Source organism: Xenopus laevis, chromosome 3S (genome assembly GCF_017654675.1).
Source record: "Xenopus laevis strain J_2021 chromosome 3S, Xenopus_laevis_v10.1, whole genome shotgun sequence".
NCBI classification, from domain to species: Eukaryota; Metazoa; Chordata; class Amphibia; order Anura; family Pipidae; genus Xenopus; species Xenopus laevis.
In genome coordinates this window covers 67,402,607-67,417,744 of record NC_054376.1, presented here as the reverse complement: position 1 = coordinate 67,417,744, position 15,138 = coordinate 67,402,607, and the positions used below count along the sequence as shown (strand labels likewise).

Here is a 15,138-nt window from a genome sequence, read left to right as displayed (position 1 = left end):
CTACACATCTCATTTAGCCTTCCTAAGAAATACTATTTTCTCTTCTATTGTCTTCCTAGGTTTTGAATGGATACTTTGTGCATTATTTTGCACCAACAGATCTTCCTCCTCTACCAAAGAATGTGGTGTTTGTGATTGATACCAGTGCATCCATGTTGGGAAAGAAAATGAAACAGGTAAGGAGAAGTGTATTTATTCAAACAAGGACTTTACTATCAATATAGGCAGAATCATATAGACCAATCAAATTCATAGGATGCACTGAATAATTTGTACTTATACTGTATATAGATATGTACCTTATATTACTGTAAATTACATAATATGTACAGTATACTACTATGATGAACGGTGGCTCTTGCACTCCAACTAGATACCTAGAATGTCTGACAGGGAAATTGGAAATGTAGCAATAAAATAGACATGTTCCTTTATCTTACATGATATAATTTTGGTTCAGGCAAAATTTGTGACACTCTATCTAAAACCTTTTTGCCACTACATAACTTTCCAACAACACAATTTTGCTTCAATATGATGAAATGTGGGTTCAAATTACAAAACAATATAAAAATATTCACACACTGGAAATGTTCTACACACCTAGGGGCATATTTTTATCAAGGGTCAAATTCCAAATTGAAAAAAACTGTACTTTATAATAAACCATTGCAATGCAATTTAACAGTTTAGTCCTTTTTAGTTTACACTAAAACACATTTTCATATTTGCTCTGGGGTCCTATTTTCGCCATATAGAGGGCTGTGGTACAGAAGCAAGTTCTAGAGTTCTAAAGAGCACAAAATGACATCACTCATACAGATAAGTACTGTACACACCCTGTATCAGTGGCAGATGCAAGCTGCATTAATCACCCTGCCCCAGAAAAAGTACAAAAGAGTCATTGGCAGATGCTAAGTACAAATCTCCTAGATGATGTGCCAGGGATGCCTATATACCACCCATATTGTATGCAGTGCTGGCAGCACACAAGAACAGATGCAGCTTTTTGTGCTCAATTTGTGAGAAGAAACAATGTACAAGGTACAAAAATGATAGCGTTTCGCTCCTTTTTACGGAATTTTGCATCTTTCCTTAACATTGTAAATGAGGCCTCAGAACTTTTTCTAATAATCTTAGGGCAATTCTGCACTAGTCATTTATTCATTGGGATTTTCTCAGAAAAAAACCTTTCCAGCTTGCATGTTTTAAATGATATGAAAACTAGTGGACATTTAGGGGGCACATTTGATGTGACAATTTGACGTCCTTCCCCTGTCTTTTCCTGAACGGCAGCTTGGATGAGCTAATATTAGGAGGATGTCTCCACACGTTTGTATATTTCTGATCTTTATCATTTCACCATATCCTTAGATGGGTTCTTCCCAAGTTTCCCATGTTCATACAGGAACCTCACATAATTGCTCAATAGAAACTAGTTCCCACAGAGGAAGTTTTATTTATTTTCTCTAAATAACCTAGGATAAAAATACTGAGCAACTGTGACTCATAACAAAAGTGCTTTACTTTACTAGATGTTCCCATGCACGCAGTGTAAGCCTGTGCTGATCAACAAAAAGAAATGCTTTAGTCAATATTTTCATTCCACTTAAAAAAAAAAAAGAATTTTAAAATACTCTTCTTTTTTGTGACTAACTGTTTATTGTAGTTATCTGACATAAGAGATAGAGGTTAATAACAGAAGGCTCTAAAAAGGAAAAGGAGTCTAAACTCTAAAAAAAAGACTTCTAAATGCACGTGCAGTTTAGTTCATACTACTTAGCTTCCCTCTTTTAAGGCATTAACCTCATAATCAGCATGCTTCTTTTCATAATTTGGAAGAAACCATACATTACCATACCACCATACATTAAAACACAAAGGCTTCTTATTATTAGCACCTTGAGGTGCCGATGGTGACTTCTCAATATGCCATACACAACTCTTCAGCAGTGAGAGCTACATTTTCTTTAGCAATTATCTTCCAAATTTGCTCAGATTAATGCCTAAAATTTACCAATTAGAGATGAGAGCAGCGATTCAATAGCACACAAACAATATTTAAAGAAATCATGGTCTGGTGTTTCCATTTGGGCATTGTTTTTATTAAGTTTTATTCTTCAGCAGCAGATTAATGTACTTGCCAGAAGTGACCCCAATATATTAAAGTGCCTTTTTAAAATCACAAATATATGGGAGCATGCTATCCAAAAATCCATTTGTCTTCACTTCATGATCAGTATCTAAGATTTGGATGTTCCTGAGTTCCTTCTGGTTATGAGACTATATTTTTTGGTGGGGATACTAACAAGAACTCCTCAGCTTTGGTTAAAGTTTTGTGAGGCCATTTGGAAGTGTTTGTGCACATGTAAGAGATGAGAAACCAGATAAAGACAAACTTTACTCTAGGATCAATGTGGCATTAATGCATAATGCATGATTGGGCCATGGACACTAAATGAAACTCTTACTACTTTGTGTTTATTTATACAGTATGAAAATTAAAATATGAATGGGCTGTGAAGTTGTTATAAAACATAAATAAACACATTTTGAAAAACAATATTTAAATGGGATAAGAAAATTGCAGTGCAGTTCCTGGCTTCTTGTTATGCTGATATTGCGTCTGGCATTTAGAGGACCCAATCACTGTAGCATTATATATTTAAGAATAAATGCAGGAATTTCCTCATGATGGAAGCTGATCTGATCTATGCCCACATTCACAAACATACAGTACATGATCCATAATTTAGTTTTTCCCCTCTCATATAAAAGAGAAAGCAATGCTGACTGCCACTAATGTCATATTCTCCCTCCTTGGTAGACAGTTGGGGATACATGAGGCTTCACAATGCAGTCACAGCCACATTTCCAAGTCAGATCCTACAGCAGCAAATGTATTGAATCAAATTTTGTGTCTTAAGGGCAAATGGCTAACTTGTCCATGTCTCACAAAATGAAATAAGAATCTGCTTTTAACTGAAGTCCTTATAAAGACTCCTAGTCATTTTAGCATTTTCCTCAAAGCCAGATAAGTAGCACAGCCCTTGACCCTTAGAAAATATGTCTATGTATTTCTAAATTGCTGGCACCTTGCTGTACCAAAGTAATGAGGCTGATGGCTGCTTTCCAAATGCAGTTATTCACAAATCTGCCAAAGATGCTTTAAGGCTGCTGCAGAGCAAACACAAATGCTATCTTCAGTGCATTCAATCCCAAATGCAGCCTCATATTTGTAATTAAAAGACACAAGTCTACTTATTTTTGCTTAAGCACACAACCGATATACAAACATTAACATAAGGTGTTTTTTTTAGCAGTAAGACTATACACAAAGCCTTTAATCATGATTCTCATTTAATAGTAATTGCCAGGAGAATGCCTTTGCATGTCAGGAATGTTTGTTTTGTAGCCATAAGTGCAAGTTAAAACAATGCTGTACAGACAAATGTATTCAACCCTAACAGTACCTGTGCATCTATATTTGGATGTAAGACTGAAAACAGCATAAGCTTTAACATGTTATTTTGTCTACACACGATAGGAATAACACACTGCAAAAATCTGTAAGGCTTATGGCACACAGGGCTGACATTTTTAAGTAAAGGGAAAAGAACCTGAACTCAACTGAGAAGCCTGTCATTCGATTTAATAGAAGCAGTTTTTTACCTGTCCTGATGTGCATATTTCAGCAATAAATGTGATTTTGAGTGTTTTTGGGCCACAGTCTATCTGTGAACACTTGTAGCAGGTGACTTCCACATTTACTACTGACATGGTCCGCCACCAAGCTCAGGCATTTCGTCAGCAGGTTGCTCAATTGGCAAGGAAAAAATTTAAATATGGAAGTCTCTGTCATTCAATACTTGAAAGAGCAGCCAAGATAAACCCATTGGGAAAACACAGCAGAATGGCATATCCCTGCAACACAATATGCCCACATTGTGTTTTTGAATACCACATATAGTTTATATTATTAGTGCTCTAATGATCTCAGTTTGTATGTTGAGAAAAAGAAATAGGTAATTAGTGTGCATTGCCTCTTGTTTCCTCTTACTTTCTGTAAATAATCCCAGGGTTTTAAGGAAAGTTGATTTGTCAAAAACTGAATTTTTGAATTGTTTTAATTTGAAAATATTTTAAAACTTCAGAAATCAAAAATGTGTGCTAATTTTTTTAAAAAAAAAATGATTCTTCAAAATTCTGAAAACTTGATTGTGTAAAACATTCTACCTGTTATTTTTAATGATTTCTTCCATATCTCAAAACAAAGAAAAAAATAGCTTCAATTTTGCTAATAGTGCAACTCATTTTTTGTGTAACCCATTGACATCTACTTGAACTTGACAATTTTTAGATGCCGAATCTTTAAATGCAAGTTTGAGGGTTTTTGCACTTAATAAATCTTAAAATCTTCGGAATCTCAAATTCATGCTCAGATTGTTGTAAAGAAAACTGCCCTGTAGTGTCTGGTTGCTGCTTTGTATATTGAACCTTGGACATTTGATTTTGTTTAGAAAAACTTTGCAATGCACAAAATCCAAAAACAGTAAATTGCTTCTTTTTTTCATTTCACTTTAGATTAAATGTGACTTTAGACTAAGGGGCAGATTTATCAAGGGTCGAATTTCTATGGTTAATAAACCCTCGAATTCGACCCTCGAAGTGAAATCCTTCGAATTCAAAGGATCTTAGCGCAAATACTTTGATCGAACGATCGAATAAAAATCGTTCAAGCGAACAAACGATTTTAATCGTTCGATTGAAGGATTTTTATTCGATCATAAAAAGCTTAGAAAAGTGCTGGGGTAGGTCCCCATAGGCTAACATTGCAGCTTGGTAGGTTGAAGTCGAAGTATTTTTTTAAAGAGACAGTACTTCAATTATCGAATGGTGGAATAGACAAACGATTTTTACTTCGAATCATTCGATTCGATTGAATTTGACCAATTCGATGGTCGAAGATCCCAAAAAAATACTTCGAAATTCGAATTTTTTTTAATTCGAATTCTTCACTCAAGGCTCAAGCTTAGTAAATCTGCCCCCTAAATGTGGCTTTTTAATGATAAAATCATGGTTTTAGAGTTAACCATAGTACTTCATATTTCACATTAGGCAAATGCAGACACCACCCCTGCCCCCATGGCACTTACAATCTAAGATACTTATCATATACACAATATGGGACAATTTTCAGGACCCAGTTAACCTGCCTGCATGTTTTTGGAGTGTGGGAGAAAACTGTAGTATTTAAATATAAACCAACCAAGCCCACAATCCCAGATCACATCCCCCTGATACAGGAGGTGGTCAGGCATCCATAAGGAACACAGAGAGTAATATTACTGCTACTGGGGTTGAAGTGGTGCATAATAAAGGATCCAGACATGGTCCACCTGGACTATTGGCAATACTGCTTTTGCTGTGGTTTTGTTAGTCTCCAGTGTCAAGTTGTTGTTCACAAGCGCACATTTCCCTGCACATACTCAATAAGACTAAAAAGGACAGTGCTACATCAGGGACTTAAGCTAAAAGGAGATGACTTTCTGATGACGGCCCCGTGTGGACCGAAATACGTCAACAAGGAAATTTAATAAATGTTGTTTACTTTTTTATGAAAAAACATGTGCATAGATATAGGCAAGCGTTCAAGAAAAAAAATATTAAATTATCTTTATCAGGCATTTTTTCATCAGTATTCCTTACCTGAGCTAACTATAGATTAGATGGACCATTATAGTCAAGTTCACCCAGTAGTGTACTTGGTGCATGCCCCCCCACCAAAATAATCTACTAGGGTGACCTAGTCTACAAGCACGGAGGCCCCAGGTCTGCTGTATAGTTCGTTACTCCAGATCTCATACAGTGTATCAAGGCAAATATACAGCCTGTTAATGTCTGCACTTTCTTTCTTCTTGGAGAGGCAACACCCTCAAATGCATGCAGTGGCCTTACCTCCCAGACACTTTCTTTGCAATCTCATTGTTTGTCCTGTATGTTGAAGAAGCAGATAAGTAAAGTTTGCAAGTTCACAAGTGAGGCCACATTGTGCAATATCCAACTAGTATCCAACTTGGCTTATCTGTCAAATACCCCCATATTAGCATTTAAGTAAAGTAACAATTTAGTTATGTTGGATAAGTTGTTGCATATAGCTAATGGGCATGTTATGTGGAAATCTACAACCCCCCTCCTTTACCTTGATATCCTCAGAATAGTAAAATGGATAGCTAAGATTTACCTGTGCAAATGACTGATCCACCTCTGCTGAATCTGAGTCCTGGGAGAGATCTAAGAATCTGTGTATAATTAATGAGTATTGCTAATCTAGGAGTCTTTGCAGAAATTTGCTATTTTGGCCTTCTTGTGTTGCTGTGAATTGTATGTATTTGATGTTCCTGCCTTATGTTTTGCACTTTTCAATTGCCAAATGCAAGTAGCACAAAGCTTAAATCTAGGAAAAAGGGTTGTTCTGTAGATATAGAAGAACCAACAATCTACAAACCTCTTTAACAGCTGGGTGCTGACGACAACAGAATTTAGTTTATTACATACCAGCTTCTTGAAGAACAAGCCCCATTAATGGGGACAATTTTCATGCCATGATTCTCTTTGTTACTGAAGTATCATTTCATTGATGGAAATGAATGAAATGATTTTCACATTAAAGAATCTAACTTTTGGCTTCAGTTCACATAGCATGTAGTCGCCAGACACAGTCTTTTCATATCCGACAAATACTCTTTTGTAATAATAATCTTTTTTAAATGGTAATTTTATGAAGTTGAAGGGTGCATATTGTAATACAAAGTTTCTTATAAACACTGCATTGGAATAAATGTCCAGTACTCGGCATGGACTTCAGCAATAACCCAGATTTAGCTGACCGATATTACATTTCATATACTGTTTGCCCAAAATATACTTGTATGGAAAATAAAAATATATCTTATGAGTATGTCTGAAATAGGGAAATTTGATAGCATGCTTCACTGGCCCATGGGTTGATATAACTGAATAAACATTCTCTGTAAAGTGCCATGAAACTTGTTCTGTAAAGCATAACTCCCATTTATTAACGTTCAAAGCAATAGTTGACCAAGACAGTGAAAAAGCCTAATACAACAGTATGGATATTCCCTCAACCGTCTTTAGTGTTTCAAAAAGCACAGTCATTCTCCTTAAAGTTTACTTGGCCCTAGTGTCACTCAACTGGTGATAGTTTTATCTTTGTTGAAGTGACATTATATCTACCCAAGGAGAGGAGCACATTTTTAGGTTGGTAAACCAACCAAACATTCCTGATAATTTGAAAGGAACTGTTCATTAGAGTTTCTGTATGAGTTTAACATGTCAGATCAATAACTAGTTACAGATCCACACAGCAAAAATTTTTGAGCCTTCTACCCTTATCTACATTTTTAATATCTCTCTAAAAAAAATTATTTTTATATGCATTATAATTTTATTTGTAACTAGGACATTTGCATTATGTTCTGCACCCCTATAAAATGTAACCTGCATACTGGTTATTCATGGGTAACCTCAAAATGTCTATCTACTCCAAGTATATTATATGAGATAATTATATAAAATACTGTGAATATAAACACATTCTGCAGTCTCCATAAGAGTATCAGTAAAGCAGAGCTACAGTACATGTTAAATTTAATTCTGAGCAATGTTTAAGAAACTGAACAAGGTTATAGAATGAAAAAAAAATATGTAAATAGCCAAGATTCCACTGCAATGATGAAACTGGGGAAATGACATATACAGTAAAAAATGCATGGCATTTAGTACAATTGGCCATTGCTGAGTTAACGAATATATTGTCCTTTAGAGACTGATGTAATAAATGTACCAACAGCCACACAATTGTAAGAAAAAGGTCAGTGACAAAACCAGATGGTTAAAAAAAATACTTAGGGTTGGCTATAATTTCATGGAGAAACTTATCTCAGTTTTCCCAGTACATTTACTCGACTTTCAAGGACACAAACCTATATTTGTGCATATTAAACACCTCTAGCCCTAAATCCAATGTACCATTATGGGGTACTATAACAATATATTGAAAATATTGAATAAGTTAATGTGTGGTTCAGAAACAGATGAACTGAAAGATTTTAACCCAAAATGACCATATTGCATAATAATGTCAGTCTTTTGATTCATTCTTTAATGTAGTTAAATTCTTGCACTGGAACTGATTGCAAAGCTTCCTGGTTTATTCATTGCTAAATATAATTAATCATGCATTGATAACAATATTTCTTCTAGACCAAGGAAGCCCTATTTACAATTCTTCAAGACCTTAGAGCTCAAGATCATTTCAATATTATTGGCTTTTCTAACAAAGTCAAAGTATGGCAGCAGAATCAAATGGTTAAAGTCTCTCCCAACAATATAAGAGATGCAAAGAAGTTTATTTATGGCCTTTATCCTACAGGAGGTAAGTGCTGTCAAGTTGGTTGTGTTTCTGACAAATGCCCTGTCTTCGGACAGAAAATTAGCAGAGACCTCTTACATGTTTATGACCTCTTGGCATGTTTAGAATTATTATGACTGAATCAATCAATCTTGTTGCTGGGCATCCTCTTCCAGTTTTGCCTGTTACTCTTTACTGCATTGATGTTTCCAGTTAATTGGTCCTTCTCATAATAGGCCCAATATAAGATAGCCTCGATCTCATCATTTGTGAGGTCAGGTTGGATTTAGTCAGGGATCCACTTCTTTGTTTATTTTACTTGCCATCCACAGTATCCTCAAATGTCTTTGCCAGCACCAAACTTCATCATCAATACCTTTCTTGTTAGATTTCGGAGGTTTTAATTTAAAGGAGTACATTTTTTTTTCAAAAAAAGACCAAATTAGCCATAAGCATTCTAACATTTTTCCACCTAGAATCCTGAGGTTATAATTCTATGGCATTACAAATAATTGATATGTTTAATGTGATTGTACCTTTCATTTTGAAATAATCATGCAATTATCCACAATTTCTTTTGTTACTTCTGCCTGCCCTTTGGAAAAGGTAACTAAAATATTCTTATATTTCCTAGAAAATTAAATGAAAGTATAATTATTTGTCATCCTGAAACTAACCAGATACCATATATTTTTCCTTAAACAAGAAACAAACATCAATGAAGGTATCCATGTTGGTGCCAAGCTTCTTAACAACTATCTTGCTAGTAATGGAACACATGAGAAGAGTGTGTCTCTGATGATATTTTTAACGGATGGAAGGCCTACCATTGGTGAAAGGAATTCTCCAAAAATCTTAAGCAACAGCAAGAGTGCCATTCAGGAAAAGTTTTGCCTGTTTAGCATTGGTTTTGGTAATGATGTTGATTTCAGTTTGCTGGAGAAACTGGCTCTGGAGAACTGCGGTATGATGCGACGGATACGTGAGGATGAGGATGCAGCTTCTCAGCTTAAAGGGTATGTAAATACCTACATTTACATGTATAACATGATACAATGGTATCTACTTATATATACTTTAGAGGTGGGCACCTGAGTGTGTTCTTATACGTACTATTTGAAGAAACATCTTCCTAATATTTCCATAATGCAGTACAAACCTGTAGTGTAGGAGTGTCATTTCCAAACAATTTCATACAGTGACAAAATGACTTACCTCATATTTTATAGAGCGGAGTGTTATTGCTTCCTAATCTTCTCTTCAGTCTAGTTTTGTTCCGTGCCCTTTACCTGCTAAACTACTATTTGCAGAGTGTTATTAAAATGATCTTGTCTTTTGCAGATTTTATGATGAGATTGGAACTCCATTGTTATCAGACATTCGTATTGATTATCCACCGGACAGCGTACAATATGTCACACAAAATATGTTCTACAACTATTTTAATGGGTCAGAAATAGTTGTTGCTGGAAAACTGGTAAACCGCTCCTCAGAGACCCTCCATGTTGAAATCACTGCAAGTAATGGAAATAAATATGTTGTCTTAGAAGCTGACATAAAGTTAGAAGGTGTTGGACAAGCTGAAATGATTGGATCAGAGGTCATTGAGGACAAAAATCACATTGAAAGGTTGTGGGGCTATCTGACATTTAAGGAGCTTTTAACATCTTGGCATAAAAGTGATACCATCAAGGATAAAGAAGAAATAATTGACAAAGCTAGTAAGCTTGCTTTGCGTTATCATTTTGTTACTCCATTTACACTACTGGAAATGAAGGATTCTGAGTTTCAAGCAGATCTCCCAAAAGAAGAGTCAACGAGTCTGTCTATGGATGGTATTGGCCAAAAACTGCTTAATCTTCAGGGAAAGAAAGCTCCACAAGGTATTATAATAAACTGTTACGTCTACATTTTCTACCTTGCTTAAATAGATAGTGAACGTTAAGGTAACTATAATTTTTCCAGTTTTAAGGGTAAATATGCAGTTGTCAAGCAACCAGTCTCTTTATTTACCAAGGAAATCTCCTCCACGAAATAATGCCACCTAGACTTATGAGATAAAGAAATCAGATAAGGTTTATTCGCGCGGGGAATGACACTCACGTACGACACAATTTGTACATAAGCATTCCAAAATCAGTCCTCCGTTGTTGGTCCTTTTATCCTGTAAGGGGGTCTCCAAAGGCTTCAGTTCTGACCAATCAGAGGTTAAAGTCCTTGTTTCTTTTAGTCCATGTTCTGTGACGAATGCTCTAGGCCATCTGGTCTCAGATGATAATCTTGTCTGGAACATTTTGAAGGACTTGAGACATATGTGATGACGATCATGATGATAATATCTCAGCAAGTACATTACAAGCCATACAGCTCTTCTCCAAAACCCAAGTGTACAATCCTTATGATGTTAAATATAATTCAAACTATATACTTATATTTAATTATCCTCATTCTTATACACATGATAAATTAATATGGCATAATTTAGCCTCACACAGTCTATTATTACAGGGGAACTATAGCAAACATGTACATTTAAATTTAATTATAGTGAAATAAGATTTGAAAAATAATCAATTAAAACTTCTGTACCATTCCTGAAATAATCATTCATACCATTCACTGTCTCCCTCTCTTCTTTCTCTCGTCATGCAGGAGTCATGTTAGTTAGATCTAATATATCTTTTGGGGGCTTCCTTCCCTAGCTGATGTATTAGAGCCAACTCAAATAACTGATAACAGAACATACACAATCTAACAAAAAACCGACTTTATTTTTGTGAGATTTCCCCTTAAAAACATCTATTCCACTGAATATCACAGTTAAGTTAGTAAAGTACTCCATAAGGGGACTCCATATTTTATATAATGTATGATATAGATTATTTTTTCTTATTCTCTAGGGTCTTCCCCTAGGAAGCCAAGCAAGCTAAGGGCATCTGTATCCAAAACATCAGGTAAGGTAATACACTGGAAATCCCCAACTCATAGGATTATGATATGTCAGGTCCTAACAATGGGAGTTTGCACTTCGCAAATAATGCAATCAGTTTTTCCATCATCTTAAGAAAAATTAAAACCAGTTACAAGGTCATGGTCTGTATTCTAACAACGGTTTCCATGACTATACTTAAGGTCTTTATGCATTATGTAATCGCATGTAACAGGTTCTTACAATAACAATTTACCAGCTCTGACTAGTTCAATAATCACTCATCAAGCAGCTGCCATTCTATGCACTATACAAGCTAACACACTTGTATCTACAGGAAAAATCATGTAGATGATGAGGCTTTAAAGTACTTTTTAAATTTTATTTAAATAGTTTTATCTTTGTAGCATAATATCGATAAAATGTTGAAAATCTGTTTAATCCAACTTATTATACATATACGGTACGTATGGATACATATACTATAAGCTTAAAGGTCTAAGCAAAATCCTCAAGTTTCATCTAATATCAAAAGCCCCTCTACATGCTCTGTGTATGTATACTTTTATTTTATAGAGCACTATTTATTCATCAAATGCTGTACAAATAAAATACATTAAATTGTGAAAGTCATGTGTTAAGAGAATGAATGGGGCATTCGCTTCATCAGATGAAGAGGTGAAATCTGAATTTAGTTATGAAGAGGTTGAGAAAATGTTTGTTAAGGAGAAAGGAAAGAGCTGGAAGAGAAGTATGGTAACGAACTAAAGATGGTTACAGAACATTTTGAGACACAAGGTAGGGGTTACAGAGTGATATGAGAAAAGTGAAAGGCTTTAAAAGATAAGAGATCGTTTTAAAGTTTTTCGTTGTTTGAAGCGGATGCATGATAAACAACCGCAAAGGAACAGGCTCTTAGGTGGCTGACAAAGGATGAGTTTAAGATTGAAGGGACAGTATATCCCCTTGTTAAACAGGAGTTCAATGAATAAGGCTTTTGTCTATTTTCTGCCTTTTCCAGACAAACATAACAAGTAGTTTATTCAACAGCAGGGATGGTAATACTCGCAGCAATGAGGTAGCAGCATAAAGAGCAGGTATAATCACAGGTGTAGCATATGCAGCACAGAATGGCAACACTTGAGGAATAGCATGGGAGTGGAAAGTGTACCTTCCAGGGTTTCAGTAGCTCATGTGGTCCAGATCCCATACAGTAGATGTGGAACAGGGATAGAACAATAACCTGGTTCCCTTGTCAGTACTGTGGGTCCTATTACTACAGGAAAAGCAGAGCCTGGGGGAGAGCTACTCCCTTCTATCCACCTTGTTGGAGCACAAAACCGTTCTTGCTAACTAATCTGACAGTTTCTATCCTGTGCTTGCCAACATCGTTCACGGGGTCCCTGTACACCAACTTCTGTAAAGGGGTTGTCCCTTTAGAGCCTAACACTTCTGGGGGCTTGTTGACTCCAGGCTCAATGGACATCCCCCCTGATCAACTGCTGCAGGCCAAACCACCCCCTCCTAAGCACTATTAAACAGAGATGCAGGATATAGTCAACAACCTAAGGGCCAATGAACTGGATATGCAATGTAAGTAGAAATGTTTACATGGGTTTTAACCCGGCAACAAGGAAATTAGGTATTGGTAGGGAATGAAGCCATAGGGGCCATGTTCCTATGGGTCACAAAAGTTCTAAAATAATTTATGCTAGAAAAATGGTCTAAAATCTGTAAAATAAACAGCATATTGACTTCTCTTTACATGTCACTTGATGCAGAAATAATCCATTGAACAGGACTGGTTACAGCATTTATACAGATCTGTAATTTTTTACTTTACCAAAACGCCATATTTTATACCATTATTTTACAAGACCTTTAGGGGAATGTAATAAAAGTCACAAAGAGCAAAACAATTTGCACAAATAAGAATAAAAATTTACATTTTGCAATGTAATATTCTTCCTTAAACTATTATTGCATTGCAAATTTTAATTGCGCATTGCCCACTTTTAAAGGACATGTAAACCCCCCACACAATAATGTAATCACTGAAGAGCCTCTTTGAAATCTCTAAATACCTGCCACCCTAGTTGTTCAAAGGTTAATAGTAAGGCTGCAGCATCCCCTTAATCACTAAGGATTCCTTCTGCTCCTCTAAACCACTCAGCCCCCTCCCTCAGGAGGGCTGTTGGCTACTGAGCATGCTCAGTTCTACTCAACTCAGATTAATAAACACACCCTATAGTCTAGCAGCCAATGAAAAGATGGCTTTGCTAGTTTGCTAGTTCTCATAGCAACACTGCTGTAGCTGTCTGCTCATATTTTTAAATCCCATCCCACTCTCATGAGCTCAGAGTAACCATTAGGGTGCTCAATACAAGCAGGACTAGTGATCATAGTAAATTCTGCCTGTGTTAGCTTGCATTCTTCAGTTGCGTGAACTTTACATCGCATATATGGTGTTTGCAGATATACTGTAAATGCACCGATGATGTGTCAGAGGGAAAATGGCCCCGGGTGAAAGCTGCTATTTGTTTTAGGGAAATGTAATGACGCTGACAAACAGAGGGGAAGTATGCAGTACAAATAATGCCATTTGGGTGGGGGAGATATGCCCATCTTATATATATGGTAGGAAAATGTAGCCTTTACATGTCCTTTAAGAAGTGCTTGAAGGTGTCCTAATCTTTTGGAGCAAACGTAAGAACCGATTCAGTAAGATGTTTAATTACATTCACTGTGCTCTGGCGCAAACTATAAAATTTGCAAACCTTCTTCGCTAAACAGATTCCAGGTTCACAAAAGCTGCATTAAATTCAAAGGAAAACTTGTTCAGACAAAGGCAGTAACGTAACTAGAGGGAGATGGGCCACGTGCAGGACATGCAGATGGGCCCACCCAAACACGATTTTTCGCTCAGAATCGGTGGTGCGCGAGCTGACGGGGGGCCATGAGGGGGTGCAGGCCCTGGCCCATTCGCACCCCCTGCTCCCCCGGTAGTTCCGCCAGTGCACAAAGGCATAACTTTTCACATTTCACAGCCCACTTACACCTGTGCCAATAACCCTGATCTGGGCTGCTCTAGTGTGCATGACAAGTGCATAAGCAAAATATGCCACAAGGATCTCCTGCACCCTTGCCCCCTATGCCTAAGCAGTTGTAAGTCTGTGCTTCAGGGATTTACTTGCCCTGTGTACTAAACTGAGACATTTAGCACACACACTGGTGTATTTTTTTCATTTGGACTAAACAAAGCCTCTTTTGGCATATCAGTCTTCTATCTGCAAAGAAAGAAGTCTTGTTGGCTGATGAGTGCAGATCAGTAATATTTCTCCAAATTATATTTGAAGGTGCCTTGTGAGAGTCATTGGATTGTACTTAGATTTCTGAAAACAACTTTAATGTACACTACATCACACTTCAATTTTACTTGCTGATGCCTTCCTTTTATATTTATATGTAGCGGATGGGGATCCCCATTTTGTTGTTGATTTTCCATTGAACAAGATGACTGTTTGCTTCAATATTGATGGCGAACCTGGTGACATCCTAAGGTTGGTGTCAGACCATAAAAATTCAGGTAAGTACTTCCTTATGTTTAATAAAACACACAGATATTTCAAACATTTGCCTAACTACTAATAGCAAGTTTGGTATAAGCAGACTAAAGTTCAAGAGAAACTGAAATATCACCAAGATTGTAGCACAGATAAGGAAACTGCAAACTAATGGTAGCCTAGATCTTGTAGCCTAGATCATGTGTCAACAT

The 15,138-nt window shown here is 36.4% G+C and overlaps 1 protein-coding gene across 1 annotated transcript in view; it reads left to right on the top strand.

Annotated features, from left to right (window-relative positions):
* itih5.S (inter-alpha-trypsin inhibitor heavy chain family member 5 S homeolog) overlaps positions 1-15,138 on the top strand; it is a 37,804-nt gene that overhangs the window by 19,085 nt on the left and 3,581 nt on the right. The window contains exons 7-12 of the mRNA XM_018255716.2: positions 60-176; positions 8,287-8,458; positions 9,141-9,450; positions 9,776-10,317; positions 11,335-11,388; positions 14,833-14,949. Coding sequence (XP_018111205.1) covers positions 60-176; positions 8,287-8,458; positions 9,141-9,450; positions 9,776-10,317; positions 11,335-11,388; positions 14,833-14,949 — 1,312 coding nt within the window. The remainder of the gene's footprint in view (positions 1-59; positions 177-8,286; positions 8,459-9,140; positions 9,451-9,775; positions 10,318-11,334; positions 11,389-14,832; positions 14,950-15,138) is intronic.